Below are 20269 nucleotides of genomic sequence, written 5' to 3'. Positions count from 1 at the left end.
AAGGAAGAGCTGAAGGAGGAAGTGAGTGTTAGGAGAGAGAGAAGCTGATGGTCAGTTTAGCTAGCAGGTTCATCGAGGAGACTCCTCCTCCCCTCTCTGGAGTCACACCTAGAAAACACCTGCTGTAGAACTAACACCAGTCAGATGTTAAAACTATAACGTTTTATTTACTCTTATGATAAATATTGTAGCGGTTAATAGTTGTAATACAGACACTCACTATGAGTATCAAAGACATTCAGTTAAAAGATCAACCAAGTGGAAGTCTACTGCAACTAATAAATTGCTCTAAACTAAAAAAAATATTTTAAAAAAGGCATCTCATTTAAAGCAGAAATTAACTATTTTTTTTTTTTTTACATCAAAGTTCATATCAAATTTGTTATGTTACTAATAAAACATTATATTAACCCACAACGAAAGAGAAAAAGGACAAAACGAAGAAGAGAGGCAGAGAATTTCTCCCTTACCTTTTCGCCGAAACACTCAAGCAAGTCTCGAACATACCCTCGCATCTCTTGCAAGAATTTATACTGTTCTGCGTCGTCATTGGATGAACCCTCGAGCCGGCCAATGGTGTTCTGAGCTGCCTCGAGTTCTTCCTGGATCTGATCGTAGCGCTTAGCATTAGCATCATGCCCCACACGCATCTGGCTCAGCCTAGAGAGAAAAAGAAGACACACGAGACAGACCGGGTGAGTTGAGTGGATCTGAGCCTTGACAGACAGACAGACAGGAGAGAGAGAGAGGGTGTGACTGCTGTGAAATTAACCCACGAAGCTTGGTTTACAGTAGGTCTAACAACTGATGTGGCATTCTATTGGTCGACAGAGCTGTGATCAGGCTAACTACACTGCTCCAAAAAAAATAAAAGGGAACACTTAAAACAACACAATGTAACTCCAAGTCAATCACACTTCTGTGAAATCAAACCGTCCACTTAGGACTTCATTCAGATCTAGGATGTGTTATTTAAGTGTTCCCTTTATTTTTTTTGGAGCAGTGTAGTTAGCCTGATCATAAGCTCTGTCGACCAATAGAATGCCACATATATAAATATAATATATATATAAATATATAATATAACAATATAAAATACAATTGTGTTACTAAAGGAGTGTTTTAACACTTCAACAAAGGGTCCTTTCCATTAGTAATGTATGTTTGATAATTATATAGATCGTCTGTTGAAGACATTGACCAGCTGTAGCATCTAAGGTGCAGGGTTGAGTAGCCGGTGTATAAACCAGCTTTTAAAATCAGGACTGGAGCAGAATACAGTGATATGAAAGAGGGAACGGTTCCACCTTTACATTGGCTATAATGCTAAGCTTTCGATGAATGCTAATCCACCAAATAGCGCTGCTAATAACATGCGGTGATTTGAAGAGAAATAATTCAGGATGTCATTATTTAAAATGACATTAATTTGACCATTTTAATTTCTACCTGGTAGAAAGTGGTGTAACTTCAAGACTGGAGTATTTTTTATATTTTTTTTTAAATAATAATATTTTTTATTTGACTTAATTCAGACACTCGAGAGACTCATTCAAAACCTAATTTGGGGTCGCGACCCACCAGTAGACAACCGCTGGATTCTGGATCTGATGCATTCGGAAAGTATTCAAACCCCTCAACTTTTTCCACATTTTGTTACGTTGCAGCCTTATTAAAAACATATAAAATATATATATTTTTAAATCCCTCAATCTACACACAATAGCCCATAATAAGAAAAGGTTTAAAAAAATAAAAATACCAGAAACACCTTATTTACACATATATATTATATATATAGTATTCAGACCCTTTGCTAAGAGACTGGAAATTGAGCTCAGGTGCATCCTGTTTCCATTGATCGTCCTTGAGATGTTTCTACAACTTGATTGGAGTCCACCTGTGGTGAATTCAAATGATTGGACGTGATTTGGAAAGGCACACACCTGTCTATATGAGGTCCCACAGCTGACCGTGCACATCAGAGCAAAGACCAATCCATGAGGTCGGAGGAATTGTCCGTAGAGCTCAGAGACAGGATTGTTCCGAGGTACAGATCTGGGGAAGGGTACCAAAAAATGTCTGCAGCATTGAAGGTCCCCAAGAACACAGTAGCCTCCATCATTCTGGAGCCACCAAGACTCTTCCTAGAGATGGCCGCCCGGCCAAACTGAGCAATCGGGGGAGAAGGGCCTTGGACAGGGAGGTGAACAAGAACCCAATGGTCACTGACAGAGCTCCAGAGTTCCTCTGTGGAGATGGGAGAACCTTCCAGAAGGACAAGCATCTCTGAAGCACTTCGCCAATCAGGCTTTTATGGTAGAGGGGCCAGACATAGCTTTTACTGAGAAGTGGCCTCCCTGACAGCCTGCTTGGAGTTTGCCAAAAGGCACCTCAGACCATGAGAAACAAGATTTTCTGGTCTGATGAAACCTAGATTGAACTATTTGGCCTGAATGTCAAGTGACACATCTGGAGAAAACCTGGCACCATCCCTACGGTGAAGCATGGTGGTGGCACCATGCCTACGGTGAAGCATGGTGGTGGCACCATCCCTACGGTGAAGCATGGTGGTGGCACCATCCCTACGGTGAAGCATGGTGGTGGCACCATCCCTACAGTGAAGCATGGTGGTGGCACCATCCCTACGGTGAAGCATGGTGGTGGCACCATCCCTACGGTGAAGCATGGTGGTAGGAGCATCATGCTGTGGGGATGTTTTTCAGCGGCAGGGACTGGAAGACTAGACAGGATCGAGGGAACGCAGGAGTGGCTTCGGGACAAGTCTCTGAATGTTCTTGAGTGGCCCAGCCAGAGACCAGACTTGAACCCAATCGAACATCTCTGGAGAGACCTGAAAATAGCTGTGCAGCAACGCTCCCCATCCAACCTGACAGAGCTTGAGAGGATCTGCAGAGAAGAATAGGAGAAACTCCCCAAATACAGGTGTTCCAAGCTTGTAGCATCATACCCAAGAAGATGAGGCTGTAATTACTGCCAACGGTGATTCAACAAAGTACTGAGTAAAGGGTCTGAATACTGATGCTTTTTATCCCTGTTTTTTATTTATAGAACAGTCTTTATGGGGTATTCTGTGGCAATTGATGAGGGGAAAAAAACTACCGAATCCAATTTAGGATAAGTAATAAGGAATTAATTAATAATTAAGTCATAATAATTCAGACCTGTAACTTAACAAAATGTGGAAAAAATGAAGGGGCTGAAGTCTCTCCAAAAGGCACCGTGTCTTCCCCAGGTCAGTAGTGAGAGGTCACCGTTAGGGTCAGTAGTGACAGGTCACCGTTAGGGTCAGTAGTGACAGGTCACCGTTAGGGTCAGTAGTGACAGGTCACCGTTAGGGTCAGTAGTGACAGGTCACCGTTAGGGTCAGTAGTGACAGGTCACCGTTAGGGTCAGTAGTGACAGGTCACCGTTAGGGTCAGTAGTGACAGGTCACCGTTAGGGTCAGTAGTGAGAGGTCACCGTTAGGGTCAGTAGTGACAGGTCACCGTTAGGGTCAGTAGTGACAGGTCACCGTTAGGGTCAGTAGTGAGAGGTCACCGTTAGGGTCAGTAGTGAGAGGTCACCGTTAGGGTCAGTAGTGAGAGGTCACCGTTAGGGTCAGTAGTGAGAGGTCACCGTTAGGGTCAGTAGTGAGAGGTCACCGTTAGGGTCAGTAGTGAGAGGTCACCGTTAGGGTCAGTAGTGAGAGGTCACCGTTAGGGTCAGTAGTGAGAGGTCACCGTTAGGGTCAGTAGTGAGAGGTCACCGTTAGGGTCAGTAGTGAGAGGTCACCGTTAGGGTCAGTAGTGAGAGGTCACCGTTAGGGTCAGTAGTGAGAGGTCACCGTTAGGGTCAGTAGTGAGAGGTCACCGTTAGGGTCAGTAGTGAGAGGTCACCGTTAGGGTCAGTAGTGAGAGGTCACCGTTAGGGTCAGTAGTGAGAGGTCACCGTTAGGGTCAGTAGTGAGAGGTCACCGTTAGGGTCAGTAGTGAGAGGTCACCGTTAGGGTCAGTAGTGAGAGGTCACCGTTAGGGTCAGTAGTGAGAGGTCACCGTTAGGGTCAGTAGTGAGAGGTCACCGTTAGGGTCAGTAGTGAGAGGTCACCGTTAGGGTCAGTAGTGAGAGGTCACCGTTAGGGTCAGTAGTGAGAGGTCACCGTTAGGGTCAGTAGTGAGAGGTCACCGTTAGGGTCAGTAGTGAGAGGTCACCGTTAGGGTCAGTAGTGAGAGGTCACCGTTAGGGTCAGTAGTGAGAGGTCACCGTTAGGGTCAGTAGTGAGAGGTCACCGTTAGGGTCAGTAGTGAGAGGTCACCGTTAGGGTCAGTAGTGAGAGGTCACCGTTAGGGTCAGTAGTGAGAGGTCACCGTTAGGGTCAGTAGTGAGAGGTCACCGTTAGGGTCAGTAGTGAGAGGTCACCGTTAGGGTCAGTAGTGAGAGGTCACCGTTAGGGTCAGTAGTGAGAGGTCACCGTTAGGGTCAGTAGTGAGAGGTCACCGTTAGGGTCAGTAGTGAGAGGTCACCGTTAGGGTCAGTGTACTGGATCGGTCAGGTACCCGTCTCTGAGCCATGTCTTCCTCAGGTCAGTAGTGAGAGGTCACTGTTAGGGTCAGTAGTGTACTGGATCGGTCAGGTACCTGTCTCTGAGGCGTGTCTTGATCAGGTCAGTAGTGACAGGTGAGAGGTCACCGCCAGGGGCACTGTAGACCAGTGTGCAACCCTCAGGCTTGCTGCTGTAGGAGTAGGGCAGGCTGTAGGTAGAGCTGTAGGGCTGCTGGGGGTCGTAGCTGCTGCTGTGGTAGTACACGCTACCGTTGTCGTCTGGCTGGCAGGACTGGACCTACACAACAACAACATCATCATCATATCTACGGTGCGTGTGTTACCTAGGGGATGTTGGTGCGTGCGTGTGTTACCTGGGGGGGGGTGCTGGTGTGTGTTACCTGGGGGGGGATGCTGGTGTGTGTGGGTGTTACCTGGGGGGGGGGGGGGGGGGGGATGCTGGTGCGTGTGTGTGTGTTACCTGGGGGGGGGGGGGGGGGGGTGCTGGTGTGTGTTACCTGGGGGGGGGGGGATGCTGGTGCGTGTGTGTGTTACCTGGGGAGGGATGCTGGTGCGCGTGTGTGTTACCTGGGGAGGGATGCTGGTGCGCGTGTGTGTTACCTGGGGAGGGATGCTGGTGTGCGTGTGTGTTACCTGGGGGGGATGCTGGTGCGCGTGTGTGTTACCTGGGGGGGATGCTGGTGCGCGTGTGTTACCTGGGGGGGATGCTGGTGCGCGTGTGTTACCTGGGGGGGATGCTGGTGCGCGTGTGTTACCTGGGGGGGATGCTGGTGCGCGTGTGTTACCTGGGGGGGATGCTGGTGCGCGTGTGTTACCTGGGGGGGATGCTGGTGCGCGTGTGTTACCTGGGGGGGATGCTGGTGCGCGTGTGTTACCTGGGGGGGATGCTGGTGCGCGTGTGTTACCTGGGGGGGATGCTGGTGCGCGTGTGTTACCTGGGGGGGATGCTGGTGCGCGTGTGTTACCTGGGGGGGATGCTGGTGCGCGTGTGTTACCTGGGGGGGATGCTGGTGCGCGTGTGTTACCTGGGGGGGATGCTGGTGCGCGTGTGTTACCTGGGGGGGATGCTGGTGCGCGTGTGTTACCTGGGGGGGATGCTGGTGCGCGTGTGTTACCTGGGGGGGATGCTGCTGCGCGTGTGTTACCTGGGGGGGATGCTGCTGCGCGTGTGTTACCTGGGGGGGATGCTGGTGCGCGTGTGTTACCTGGGGGGGATGCTGGTGCGCGTGTGTTACCTGGGGGGGATGCTGGTGCGCGTGTGTTACCTGGGGGGGATGCTGGTGCGCGTGTGTTACCTGGGGGGGATGCTGGTGCGTGTGTTACCTGGGGGGGATGCTGGTGCGTGTGTTACCTGGGGGATGCTGGTGCGTGTGTTACCTGGGGGATGCTGGTGCGTGTGTTACCTGGGGGATGCTGGTGCGTGTGTTACCTGGGGGATGCTGATCCCTTTGCGTATCTGCTCCTGTTCCCAGCGTGACACCTCTTCATCCTGACCTCCAGTATCCAACGCCTCGTCATCACTACCCTCTATACCTAGTAGAGGAGAGAGAGAGGGTGGGGAATGGGGTTACAGAGCCTTCAGAATGTATTCATACCCCTGGACTTATTCCACAAAATCTCTCACCTACACAAAATACCCCATAATGACATCACAATACCCCATAATGACATCACAATACCCCATAATGACATCACAATACCCCATAATGACATCACAATACCCCATAATGATATCACAACACCCCATAATGACATCACAATACCCCATAATGACATCACAATACCCCATAATGACATCACAATACCCCATAATGACATCACAATACCCCATAATGACAAAGTGAAAAGCTGTTCTTAGAAATATTTGAAAATTACATTTCACACGTCCCTGAGTTAGAATCACCTTTGGCAGCGATTACAGCTGGGGGTCTTTCTGGGTCAGTCTACCAGTAGTAGTAGTAGTAGTAGTATATTGGTAGTAGTAGTATATTGGTAGTAGTGGTAGTAGTATATTGGTAGTATATTGGTAGTAGTATATTGGTAGTAGTAGTAGTAGTAGTAGTATATTGGTAGTAGTGGTATATTGGTAGTAGTAGTAGTAGTATATTGGTAGTAGTGGTATATTGGTATTAGTAGTATATTGGTAGTAGTAGTAGTATATTAGTAGTATATTGGTAGTAGATTGGTGGTAGTAGTAGTAGTAGATTGGTGGTAGTAGTAGTAGTAGTATATTGGTGGTAGTAGTAGTATATTGGTGGTAGTAGTAGTATATTGGTAGTAGTAGTAGTATATTGGTGGTAGTAGTAGTAGTAGTATATTGGTGGTAGTAGTAGTAGTAGTAGTATATTGGTGGTAGTAGTAGTAGTATATTGGTGGTAGTAGTAGTAGATTGGTGGTAGTAGTAGTAGATTGGTGGTAGTAGTAGTAGATTGGTGGTAGTAGTAGTAGATTGGTGGTAGTAGTAGTAGATTGGTGGTAGTAGTAGTAGATTGGTGGTAGTAGTAGTAGATTGGTGGTAGTAGTAGTAGATTGGTGGTAGTAGTAGTAGATTGGTGGTAGTAGTAGTAGATTGGTGGTAGTAATAGTAGTAGATTGGTGGTAGTAATAGTAGTAGATTGGTGGTAGTAATAGTAGTAGATTGGTGGTAGTAATAGTAGTAGATTGGTGGTAGTAATAGTAGTAGATTGGTGGTAGTAGTAGTAGATTGGTGGTAGTAGTAGTAGATTGGTGGTAGTAGTAGTAGATTGGTGGTAGTAATAGTAGTAGATTGGTGGTAGTAGTAGTAGTAGATTGGTGGTAGTAGTAGTAGTAGATTGGTGGTAGTAGTAGTAGTAGATTGGTGGTAGTAGTAGTAGTAGATTGGTGGTAGTAGTAGTAGTAGATTGGTGGTAGTAGTAGTAGTAGATTGGTGGTAGTAGTAGTATATTGGTGGTAGTAGTAGTAGTAGTATATTGGTGGTAGTAGTAGTAGTAGTATATTGGTGGTAGTAGTAGTAGTAGTATATTGGTGGTAGTAGTAGTAGTAGTATATTGGTGGTAGTAGTAGTAGTAGTATATTGGTGGTAGTAGTAGTAGTAGTATATTGGTGGTAGTAGTAGTAGTAGTATATTGGTGGTAGTAGTAGTAGTATATTGGTGGTAGTAGTAGTAGTATATTGGTGGTAGTAGTAGTAGTAGTATATTGGTGGTAGTAGTAGTAGTAGTATATTGGTGGTAGTAGTAGTAGTATATTGGTGGTAGTAGTAGTAGTAGTAGTATATTGGTGGTAGTAGTAGTAGTAGTATATTGGTGGTAGTAGTAGTAGTAGTAGATTGGTGGTAGTAGTAGTAGTAGTAGTAGATTGGTGGTAGTAGTAGTAGTAGTAGATTGGTGGTAGTAGTAGTAGATTGGTGGTAGTAGTAGTAGTAGTAGTAGATTGGTGGTAGTAGTAGTAGTAGTAGATTGGTAGTAGTAGTAGTAGATTGGTAGTAGTAGTAGTAGATTGGTAGTAGTAGTAGTAGATTGGTGGTAGTAGTAGTAGATTGGTGGTAGTAGTAGTAGTAGATTGGTGGTAGTAGTAGTAGTAGTAGATTGGTGGTAGTAGTAGTAGTAGTAGTAGATTGGTGGTAGTAGTAGTAGTAGTAGTAGATTGGTGGTAGTAGTAGTAGTAGTAGTAGATTGGTGGTAGTAGTAGTAGTAGTAGTAGATTGGTGGTAGTAGTAGTAGTAGTAGATTGGTGGTAGTAGTAGTAGTAGTAGTAGATTGGTGGTAGTAGTAGTAGTAGTAGTAGTAGATTGGTGGTAGTAGTAGTAGTAGTAGTAGATTGGTGGTAGTAGTAGTAGTAGATTGGTGGTAGTAGTAGTAGTAGTAGTAGATTGGTGGTAGTAGTAGTAGTAGTAGATTGGTTGTAGTAGTAGTAGTAGGTTGGTAGTAGTAGTAGTAGATTGGTAGTAGTAGTAGTAGATTGGTGGTAGTAGTAGTAGATTGGTGGTAGTAGTAGTAGTAGATTGGTGGTAGTAGTAGTAGATTGGTGGTAGTAGTAGTAGTAGTAGTATATTGGTGGTAGTAGTATATTGGTGGTAGTAGTAGTAGTAGATTGGTGGTAGTAGTAGATTGGTGGTAGTAGTAGTAGTAGATTGGTGGTAGTAGTAGTAGTAGATTGGTGGTAGTAGTATATTGGTAGTAGTAGTATATTGGTAGTAGTAGTAGTAGATTGGTGGTAGTAGTATATTGGTAGTAGTAGTAGTAGTAGATTGGTGGTAGTAGTATATTGGTGGTAGTAGTAGTATATTGGTAGTAGTAGTAGTACATTGGTAGTAGTAGTAGTATAGTGGTAGTAGTAGTATAGTGGTAGTAGTAGTAGTAGTAGTAGTATATGGGTGGTAGTAGTATATTGGTAGTAGTAGTATAAGTAGTATATTGGTAGTAGTAGTAGTAGTAGTATATTGGTAGTGTTGTTGTAGCAGTATATTAGTAGTAGTAGTAGATTGGTAGTAGTAGTAGTAGATTGGTAGTAGTAGTAGTAGCAGTATATCAGTAGTAGTAGTAGTATATCGGTAGTGTAGTAGTATATCGGTAGTGTAGTAGTACTAGTAGTAGTATATCGGTAGTGTAGTAGTAGTAGTATATCGGTAGTGTAGTAGTAGTAGTATATCGGTAGTGTAGTAGTAGTAGTATATCGGTAGTGTAGTAGTAGTAGTATATCGGTAGTGTAGTAGTAGTAGTATATCGGTAGTGTAGTAGTAGTAGTAGTAGTAGTAGATCGGTAGTGTAGTAGTATCCACTGAGTGGACAAAGCATTAAAACACCTGCTCTTTCCATGCCAGACTGACCAGGTGAAAGCTGTGTTCCTTTATTGATGTCACTTGTTAAATCCACTTCAAATCAGTGACAGCCGAGACATGGCTTGTGACTGCGTGCCATTCAGAGGGTGAATTGGCAAGACAAACTATTTAAGTGCCCTTGAAAGGGGTATGGTAGTTGGTGCCAGGGGTACCGGTTTGAGTGTGTCAAGAACTGCAAAGCTGCTGGGTTTTTCACACTCAACAGTTTCCAGTTTTTTTTTTTAAATCAAGAATCGTCCACCACCCAAAGGACATCCAGCCAACTGTGAGTCAACATGGGACCAGCATCCATGTGGAAGGCTTTCAACACCTTGTAGAGTCCCATGCCCTGACAAAATGAGGCTGTTGTGGGGGGGCACAAGGAGAGGTGCAACTCGATATTGGTAAGCTGTCCTAATGTTTGATATACTCAGTGTAAATGTAACTAACCGATCTCCTCTGCTATTCTGGTCCTCTGGCTCTTGTTCTTGACTCCACTGAAGCTGATCCTCTTCTCGTCTTCGTCTTCGTCGTCGCTCCCGTCTCCCTCCTCTTCCTCCTCTCGGACCAGACGCTTCTTGGGCGTGTCCGTCTCCACCAGGGGGGCGTCGCCGCCTAGCTCCCTCGCCATCTGACGACGCTTCCTTGCCGCGTGGATGAAGGCAGCGTCCGGGATCTCACCTGGACAGGACAGAGGTCAGAGGTCAGTAAGATAATAAAAAAAAAGGTGAAGATTTCTAGCATCGTGTCAGCTGCTCGTCACTTATGGTCATGGCAAACATGTTAAGACAGGAGGACAGGTCAGAGGTCAGGAGTCAGTAAGATTAAACGTGTTAAGACAGGAGGACAGGTCAGAGGTCAGGAGTCAGTAAGATTAAACATGTTAAGACAGGAGGACAGGTCAGAGGTCAGGAGTCAGTAAGATTAAACATGTTAAGACAGGAGGACAGGTCAGAGGTCAGGAGTCAGTAAGATTAAACATGTTAAGACAGGAGGACAGGTCAGAGGTCAGGAGTCAGTAAGATTAAACATGTTAAGACAGGAGGACAGGTCAGAGGTCAGGAGTCAGTAAGATTAAACATGTTAAGACAGGAGGACAGGTCAGAGGTCAGGAGTCAGTAAGATTAAACATGTTAAGACAGGAGGACAGGTCAGAGGTCAGGAGTCAGTAAGATTAAACGTGTTAAGACATATCAAGGAGTTGACGTGATGGCAGTGGGGTTTTTACCAGGTTGGGACATTAACACCCAACGGAATGTCATTGGTGGGTAGAATGTCTACTTCACCATCCTCATTGGCGGGTGGGGGGGGGGGGGGGGGGGGAAATCACACCAGATAATCCAAAGACCACATATAGAAGTTGTTTGAATTAACCCAAAAAGGCTAGTACAGTGAGATTTTGTCCTTGTGTTTTTTTGGGGGGGGGGGGTTGTGGGGGGCCAGTTACATCGTTCTGTTCACACACAAATTAGGTCGGTTTTATTTTCAATGTTTGTTCGAGTTTGCCGTCTTCTGCCTAGCAAGGAGCAGTTTTCATTAATCTACATATATATATATTAATATATATACACACATATTTTATATATATATATATATATATATATTAATATATATACACACATATTTTATATATATATATATATTAATATATATACACACATATTTTATATATATATATATATTAATATATATACACACATATTTTATATATATATACACACATATTTTATATATATATATATATATATATATGAATATATATATGTAGATTAATGAAAACTGCTCCTTGCTAGGCAGAAGACATGACTCTAACTGTTGTTAGAGTGGAGGAGCGGCAGGTAGCCTAGTGGTTAGAGTGGAGGGGGGGCAGGTAGCCTAGTGGTTAGAGTGGAGGAGCGGCAGGGTAGCCTTGTGGTTAGAGTGGAGGGGTGGCAGGGTAGCCTAGTGGTTAGAGTGGAGGGGTGGCAGGGTAGTCTAGTGGTTAGAGTGGAGTGGCGGCAGGTAGCCTAGTGGTTAGAGTGGAGGGGCGGCAGGTAGCCTAGTGGTTAGAGTGGAGGGGCGGCTGGTAGCCTAGTGGTTAGAGTGGAGGGGCGGCAGGCAGCCTAGTGGTTAGAGTGGAGGGGCGGCAGGTACTCTAGTGGTTAGAGTGGAGGGGCGGCAGGTAGCCTAGTGGTTAGAGTGGAGGGGCGGCAGGTAGCCTAGTGGTTAGAGTGGAGGGGCGGCAGGTAGCCTAGTGGTTAGAGTGGAGGGGCGGCAGGTAGCCTAGTGGTTAGAGTGGAGGGGCGGCTGGTAGCCTAGTGGTTAGAGTGGAGGGGCGGCAGGTAGCCTAGTGGTTAGAGTGGAGGGGCGGCAGGTAGCCTAGTGGTTAGAGTGGAGGGGCGGCAGGTAGCCTAGTGGTTAGAGTGTAGAGGCGGCAGGTAGCCTAGTGGTTAGAGTGGAGGGGCGGCAGGTAGCCTAGTGGTTAGAGTGGAGGGGCGGCAGGTAGCCTAGTGGTTAGAGTGGAGGGGCGGCAGGGTAGCCTAGTGGTTAGAGTGGAGGGGCGGCAGGTAGCCTAGTGGTTAGAGTGGAGGGGCGGCAGGTAGCCTAGTGGTTAGAGTGGAGGGGCGGCAGGTAGCCTAGTGGTTAGAGTGGAGGGGCGGCAGGTAGCCTAGTGGTTAGAGTGGAGGGGCGGCAGGTAGCCTAGTGGTTAGAGTGGAGGGGCGGCAGGTAGCCTAGTGGTTAGAGTGGAGGGGCGGCAGGTAGCCTAGTGGTTAGAGTGGAGGGGCGGCAGGTAGCCTAGTGGTTAGAGTGTAGAGGCGGCAGGTAGCCTAGTGGTTAGAGTGGAGGGGCGGCAGGTAGCCTAGTGGTTAGAGTGGAGGGGCGGCAGGGTAGCCTAGTGGTTAGAGTGGAGGGGCGGCAGGTAGCCTAGTGGTTAGAGTGGAGGGGCGGCAGGTAGCCTAGTGGTTAGAGTGGAGGGGCGGCAGGTAGCCTAGTGGTTAGAGTGGAGGGGAGGCATGTAGCCTAGTGGTTAGAGTGGAGGGACGGCAGGGTAGCCTAGTGGTTAGAGTGGAGGGGGGGCAGGTAGCCTAGTGGTTAGAGTGGAGGGGAGGCAGGTAGCCTAGTGGTTAGAGTGTAGAGGAGGCAGGTAGCCTAGTGGTTAGAGTGTAGAGGAGGCAGGTAGCCTAGTGGTTAGAGTGTAGAGGAGGCAGGTAGCCTAGTGGTTAGAGTGTAGAGGAGGCAGGTAGCCTAGTGGTTAGAGTGTTGGGCCAGTAACCAAAAAGTCGCTGGATCGAATCCCCTTGCTGACAAGGTAAAAATCTGTCGTTCTGACCCTGAGAACAAGGCAGTTAACCCACTGTTCCCTGGGCGCCGTGGGTGTCAATTAAGGCAGCCCCCACTCACACACCTCTCTGATTCAGAGGGGTAAATGCGATAGACACATTTCAGTTGAAGCCATTCAGTTGTAGAACTGACTAGGTATCCCCCCCCCTTTCCCCTTATAGAGGGACCAGGGTTTCATTTGCGAAATCCCTACCATCAGCTGGTCGTCGGGTCCTGGTGTTTGGGAAAGGCTCGTCTTTGCCTCAGACTATTACAACTGTTGACAGACTGCAGTCACCTGTCGAACAGAGTGTCATTCAGGAAACCGTCTCCATTACCTGGACGCAGGGTGCTGAGCGTGGACAAGGTGCTGGTGTTTGAGAAGGCTCCGGCTGCAGTTGTTGTGGGAGTCTTGGAGGCGAGGCTCTGGCTTTGTGTCTTAGGCTCCTGTTCATCAGTACTGTCCACTTCCATCTCCTCCTCTCCTTGCTCACTGCCTGCCCTGCTGGCAGGCTCCTCTTTAATGGAGGCCAGGGGCTGGGGCCACACGTCTGGAGAGGGAGGGGGGGGCACACACAGCATGGTAACACACATACATTAATCCCCACAGCATGTTAACATATACATTAATACACACAGCACACAGATTTGCTTATAATTCTGTGGCATTATTTTATAGTATGAATAAAGACAATTGAACAAAGCTGAATTAAATAAATTAATACAATTCTCAATGATTTGAGGGAGTGTGCACATGCGTAACTGGCATATAACTGGCATATAACTGGCATATAACTGGCATATAACTGGCATATAACTGGCATATAACTGGCATATAACTGGCATATAACTGGCATATAACTGGCATATAACTGGCATATAACTGGCATACTACTCTTGTAGAATGTGATGCTTTATTATAAAGGTGCATTTGAATGGTGAGAATTATCTTCCCCAAATATTGAAACTCACAGGTTGCTTATATATGCCAGTTAGGCTATAGACCCCTTGTAAAGCGGATTAATGTGCTCCATTTTAAGAAATGATTTGACCACTTGTGTGATACTAACCTTATTAAAACATATAGGACTATGGACTAGATTACACGAGGTGTGATACTAACCTTATAGGACTATGGGCTAGACTACATGAGGTGTGATACTAACCTTATAGGACTATGGACTAGACCACATGAGGTGTGATACTAACCTTATTAAAACATATAGGAATATGGACTAGACTACATGAGGTGTGATACTAACCTTATAGGACTATGGACTAGACCACATGAGGTGTGATACTAACCTTATTAAAACATATAGGACTATGGACTAGACCACATGAGGTGTGATACTAACCTTATAGGACTATGGACTAGACTACATGAGGTGTGATACTAACCTTATAGGACTATGGACTAGACCACATGAGGTGTGATACTAACCTTATTAAAACATATAGGACTATGGACTAGACTACATGAGGTGTGATACTAACCTTATAGGACTATGGACTAGACCACATGAGGTGTGATACTAACCTTATAGGACTATGGACTAGACCACATGAGGTGTGATACTAACCTTATAGGACTATGGGCTAGACTACATGAGGTGTGATACTAACCTTATAGGACTATGGACTAGACCACATGAGGTGTGATACTAACCTTATAGGACTATGGGCTAGACTACATGAGGTGTGATACTAACCTTATAGGACTATGGACTAGACCACATGAGGTGTGATACTAACCTTATAGGACTATGGACTAGAGTACATGAGGTGTGATACTAACCTTATAGGACTATGGACTAGACCACATGAGGTGTGATACTAACCTTATTAAAACATATAGGAATATGGACTAGACTACATGAGGTGTGATACTAACCTTATAGGACTATGGGCTAGACTACATGAGGTGTGATACTAACCTTATAGGACTATGGACTAGACCACATGAGGTGTGATACTAACCTTATTAAAACATATAGGACTATGGGCTAGACTACATGAGGTGTGATACTAACCTTATAGGACTATGGACTAGACTACATGAGGTGTGATACTAACCTTATAGGACTATGGACTAGACCACATGAGGTGTGATACTAACCTTATAGGACTATGGACTAGACTACATGAGGTGTGATACTAACCTTATAGGACTATGGGCTAGACTACATGAGGTGTGATACTAACCTTATAGGACTATGGACTAGACCACATGAGGTGTGATACTAACCTTATAGGACTATGGACTAGAGTACATGAGGTGTGATACTAACCTTATAGGACTATGGACTAGACCACATGAGGTGTGATACTAACCTTATTAAAACATATAGGAATATGGACTAGACTACATGAGGTGTGATACTAACCTTATAGGACTATGGGCTAGACTACATGAGGTGTGATACTAACCTTATAGGACTATGGACTAGACCACATGAGGTGTGATACTAACCTTATTAAAACATATAGGACTATGGGCTAGACTACATGAGGTGTGATACTAACCTTATAGGACTATGGACTAGACTACATGAGGTGTGATACTAACCTTATAGGACTATGGACTAGACCACATGAGGTGTGATACTAACCTTATAGGACTATGGACCAGACTACATGAGGTGTGATACTAACCTTATTAAAACATATAGGACTATGGGCTAGACTACATGAGGTGTGATACTAACCTTATAGGACTATGGGCTAGACTACATGAGGTGTGATACTAACCTTATTAAAACATATAGGACTATGGACTAGACCACATGAGGTGTGATACTAACCTTATAGGACTATGGACTAGACTACATGAGGTGTGATACTAACCTTATTAAAACATATAGGACTATGGACTAGACCACATGAGGTGTGATACTAACCTCATAGGACTATGGACTAGACCACATGAGGTGTGATACTAACCTTATTAAAACATATAGGACTATGGACTAGACTACATGAGGTGTGATACTAACCTTATTAAAACATATAGGACTATGGACTAGACTACATGAGGTGTGATACTAACCTTATAGGACTATGGGCTAGGCTACATGAGGTGTGATACTAACCTCATAGGACTATGGACTAGACTACATGAGGTGTGATACTAACCGTATAGGACTATGGGCTAGACTACATGAGGTGTGATACTAACCTGACAGGACTATGGACTAGACTACATGAGGTGTGATACTAACCTTATTAAAACATAGGACTATGGACTAGACCACATGAGGTGTGATACTAACCTTATTAAAACATATAGGACTATGGACTAGACTACATGAGGTGTGATACTAACTTTATAGGACTATGGGCTAGGCTACATGAGGTGTGATACTAACCTTATAGGACTATGGGCTAGACTACATGAGGTGTGATACTAACCTTATAGGATTATGGGCTAGACTACATGAGGTGTGATACTAACCTTATTAAAACATATAGGAATATGGACTAGACTACATGAGGTGTGATACTAACCTTATAGGACTATGGACTAGACTACATGAGGTGTGATACTAACCTTATTAAAACATATAGGAATATGGGCTAGGCTACATGAGGTGTGATACTAACCTTATAGGACTATGGGCTAGACTACATGAGGTGTGATACTAACCTTATAGGATTATGGGCTAGACTACATGAGGTGTGATACTAACCTTATAGGACTATGGGCTAGACTACATGAGGTGTGATACTAACCTTATAGGACTATGGGCTAGACTACATGAGGTGTGATACTAACCTCATAGGACTATGGACTAGACTACATGAGGTGTGATACTAACCTTATAGGACTATGGACTAGACTACATGAGGTGTGATACTATGATTCGAACTAGTCTCTAAAAAAGGCACAGTTTCCTATGCTGGGCATCATTCACAAGTGAAAGGCTAATATTATCACCCATCCGACTATTCTCGATTTCATCTGGTCTTTACATATACTAAATAATATGTGTGACATTAGTTTTGATTTAGAATTGACCATTATCATGCACCCGTATCGAAACAGGGGCAGCGGGAAAATATACCTGTCATCTATGGACTTAAATAAGGGGCGCTTTTCCCTTTGGTTTATTTCATGCCAGCCAGCTATACTCCTGTTCTAAAAACAAGCAATGTGCTTAATATTAGTAAAGTTGAGAAATAAAAATAGAAGGCCTAGCCCATAGAAAGCTGATGCAATCCTCCTCTTTTTAATAGAGGCCACCACTCTGTTTTCTCACGCAATTCTATAGCCTATAGAAATGTTGCGCAACCAGTTTGGTAGGCTACTCATTTTAGTTGATTTATATTTACTAGGCAAGTCAGTTTATTAACAAAGCAAGTCAGTTAAGAACAAATTCTTATTTACAATGGTCGGCCTAGGAATAGTGGGTTAACTGCCTGGCCTACCCCCGGCCAAACCCGGACGACGCTAGGCCAATTGTGTGCCACGGTATGGGACTCCAAATCACGGACCAGCCTGGATCCAGGCCTGGATTCGAACCAGGGACCGTAGTGGCGCCTCTTACACTGAGATGCAGTGCCTTAGACGGCTGCACCACTAATGACCGGCAGCAGCAGCATCAGAGCTTGGAGAAGCCTAATTACCGTGACTAAATAGTCATGTGGAATCTGACTACCTTTATGACCAGTGACCTCCGGTGTGGCGGTAATAGGTACACACAAACATCACAACGGCTGCTAGCAGACTCATTATACTGTTATATTATTATACTGTTATACATTATACTGTATACAGTTTCCCCCCCCCCCTTCCCTAATACACATGTAAATATTGGACCATGAATTGTGCCTTCCTGTATAAATACTTAGGCTAAAATGTTTGTTTTTCTACTGCCATTTACTGTGTGTTTTGTATTCTTATTGTTGAATTGTCCAGAAGGAACCTGGGGGCGGCAGGTAGCGTAGTGGTTAGTGCTTTGGGCTTGTAACCGAAAGGTTGCTGGATCGAATCCCCAAGCTCTACCCCTGAACAAGGCAGTTAACCCACTGTAGGCCGTCATTGTAAATAAGAATGTGTTCTTAACTGACTTGCTCTGTTAATAAATATATTTTTTATTTTTTAGTAAGCATTTTGTTGGATGAGGTATACCATGCATATGGCCTATATACACAACTAATAAAACACAGGTATTTTCAGACATTATAAAGAAAATAAATTTAAGCAACAACAACAAATGTTGAGTGGATTTCCTGACAGATTCATGCTAGATTTGAACAGGGGACTGGTGTGTATCGGTGAATGTTATATCCCTAACACACAAATGAACACACAAGATGAGCAACCACATACGATGGGCGCGCGCGCACACACACGTGCAGGTGTGATGTCTTACCGGTGTTGGGCTCTTGTTTAACGTAGCACACCTTCTCCAGATCCTCCTTGTATTCTTTCTTCAGTTGCTTCACGATCTTCTTGCTGTGGTTGGATTTCTTTACTCTGAACACCTCGGCCTCGTCTGAGAGAGAGATTAGATCACCTCCGCGTAAACGACGAAACAATCATTCGGAGAAGATTGGATGCAACCAATGGCTGTTAACTAGTTAATGTATGTTGTTTACAACCTTGAACCTGCTAGCTATTACTGTGACTGACATTAGTTAACTTGGCCAACTAGCATAAGGTAGAAACTTTGACAATGTCAAATTGTCAACACTTCCAATAGGTCAGCTCGGGAATCACAGTATTGAATCAAGAGGCCACTTTATTAACGTTAGGTAGATAAATATCCGCTGAAACAGTTAACCAGTTAGTTAGCTAGTGAAAGTGAACTAACTAGTTAGATTAACTAACTCACGTTACCGGTAATCAGATCGTGCTAACGCTAACTAACGTTAACTTTACCTTCGTCGTCGTCAAAGCTCAGCAAACTGGCTTTCGGGGGTCCCCCTACATCCCGAGTTTTCTTTTCCTTCTTTACGGCCTTTGACTGAAACCCGTTGCCGTGGTGCAGGTCCACGTTAACCCCGGACAAGGTGTCTGCGTTGGCGGCATCGAGCACCGGGATATCCTCGGCGAAAGGCCCGCATGGCGGCTGACTTTCTTCTTTCTCGTCCTCGTCCGACTCATTTCTCCGTCTTAAATTAGATCTCTTTGCTTTTTTAAACATGTTTGCTACTTATCCCGAAAAATCCCAAATTAGGCTATATCGGGTAAACACACGACAGCATATTAATTAAAATGCTACGAAGCGGGTAAAATATGCTCTGCAGCGGAAGGCAGCCATTTTGTTTTTAGCCAACGGAAGTGCCCTTATTTTTATTTATTTATTTTTATTCTATCAAATAATTACAGAAAAGCGAGAAATATCAATGGCGTTTTTTTGTAGGCACTAACTGCACCATGGACAATGCCTATTGAGGAAATTAAGTTTTTTTTTTTTTTAAATTTTTTAATAAACGCCGATAAAAAAAAGGTATGTGGTAAAACAGGTTTAGGATATCTTATGTACGTTTTGTTCAGTAAGATAATCACTTGCTTTGTGTCCCATGCCAATAAAACCATTTGAATTGAATACATTTATCAGCAAACGTCACTTTTTTGTGGATTATATTATAAAATAAAAGCAAAGGCTTAATATTTCATGAATGTAATGTTAACAGAATGCTATTATCTCATAAAACAACACGTATACAGATCTCCTCAGATCTTTCTTTCGCCATTTATTCCGAAACCTCATTCTTTCCACATAAATGTTTCCCGTAGGGATGGCGCTTAACGAACCAGAGGTAACTCATTTCCGTGTTTTAGGACTACAGGCCGGCGAGCTCTTTCGATGCGACATTCAGAACAACCGGGAAGTCGAAAAAATACAGGTAAAATCCTGACGTCAGTGATCTTCAGGTCGGAGCTCTAGAAATAGGTCAGAATTCCCAAGTTGGAATTCGAGTTAGATGACCCTTCAAATCGATTTTTCCCAAATCGGAGCTCGTTGTTTTTTTGTTTTTTTTTAGTTCCCAGTTCTTTTGAACGCGGCATGAGTACCACCCGTAAATGGTTCCAATCGTTTTTCCACAATTACTTTTTCCGTAGGGGATTTACATTTTGTTTACTTAAACTTTGTTTAACTAGGCAGGTCAGTTTTAAGAACAAATTCTTATTTACAATGACGGCCTACCCCGGCCAAACCCAGACGACGCTGGGCCAGCCTGGATTCGAACTAGGGTGTCTGTAGTGACGCCTCTACCACTGAGATACTGCTCCACATTTTACAACTACTTCATATAAGCAGTGGCAAAGCCACTACACAACACTAAACAATACATTAATTGCACTATAATGGTGACAAACGGTGCCCACAAACTGTTAGGGCCTACATAAAGCTGTCCTAACATCTTACCACTTCTACACCTGGCTATCAGCGGAGCCTGGTCGGGCAGCGAAACAGTTCATTCAGCCTCATTTACTGCCTTTCAGAAAAGCATAGCTAACATGGCTGACTTGCTTAAATAGATGTGGTTTCTACTGACATTTGAGATGTACAAACTATGGCATAAGGGAATGATGAGCGGATAAGAGGCAATCCGTCATTTAGATTAAGACATTAATGAGCGAGCTAAGACGGAC

General features: G+C 44.5%; 1 protein-coding gene across 2 annotated transcripts in view; it reads right to left on the bottom strand.

The window, feature by feature from the left end:
* Positions 1-18971, bottom strand: part of paxbp1 (PAX3 and PAX7 binding protein 1) — a 49960-nt gene extending 30989 nt beyond the window's left edge. For both annotated transcript variants that reach the window (XM_036967392.2, XM_036967393.2), the window contains exons 1-7: positions 18548-18971; positions 18039-18161; positions 13002-13214; positions 9814-10044; positions 5993-6096; positions 4638-4840; positions 471-660 (exon numbers count right to left, since the gene is read on the bottom strand). In XM_036967392.2, the coding sequence (XP_036823287.2) occupies positions 471-660; positions 4638-4840; positions 5993-6096; positions 9814-10044; positions 13002-13214; positions 18039-18161; positions 18548-18812 (1329 nt within the window). In that variant the 5' untranslated portion in view covers positions 18813-18971. The remainder of the gene's footprint in view (positions 1-470; positions 661-4637; positions 4841-5992; positions 6097-9813; positions 10045-13001; positions 13215-18038; positions 18162-18547) is intronic.
* Between the last annotated feature and the right edge of the window lie 1298 nt (positions 18972-20269).

The sequence above is a fragment of the Oncorhynchus mykiss genome, chromosome 29 (assembly GCF_057628025.1).
Source record: "Oncorhynchus mykiss isolate SJ-2025 chromosome 29, ASM5762802v1, whole genome shotgun sequence".
Classification (NCBI taxonomy): Eukaryota; Metazoa; Chordata; class Actinopteri; order Salmoniformes; family Salmonidae; genus Oncorhynchus; species Oncorhynchus mykiss.
This window is presented reverse-complemented; position numbering and strand designations above follow the sequence as displayed.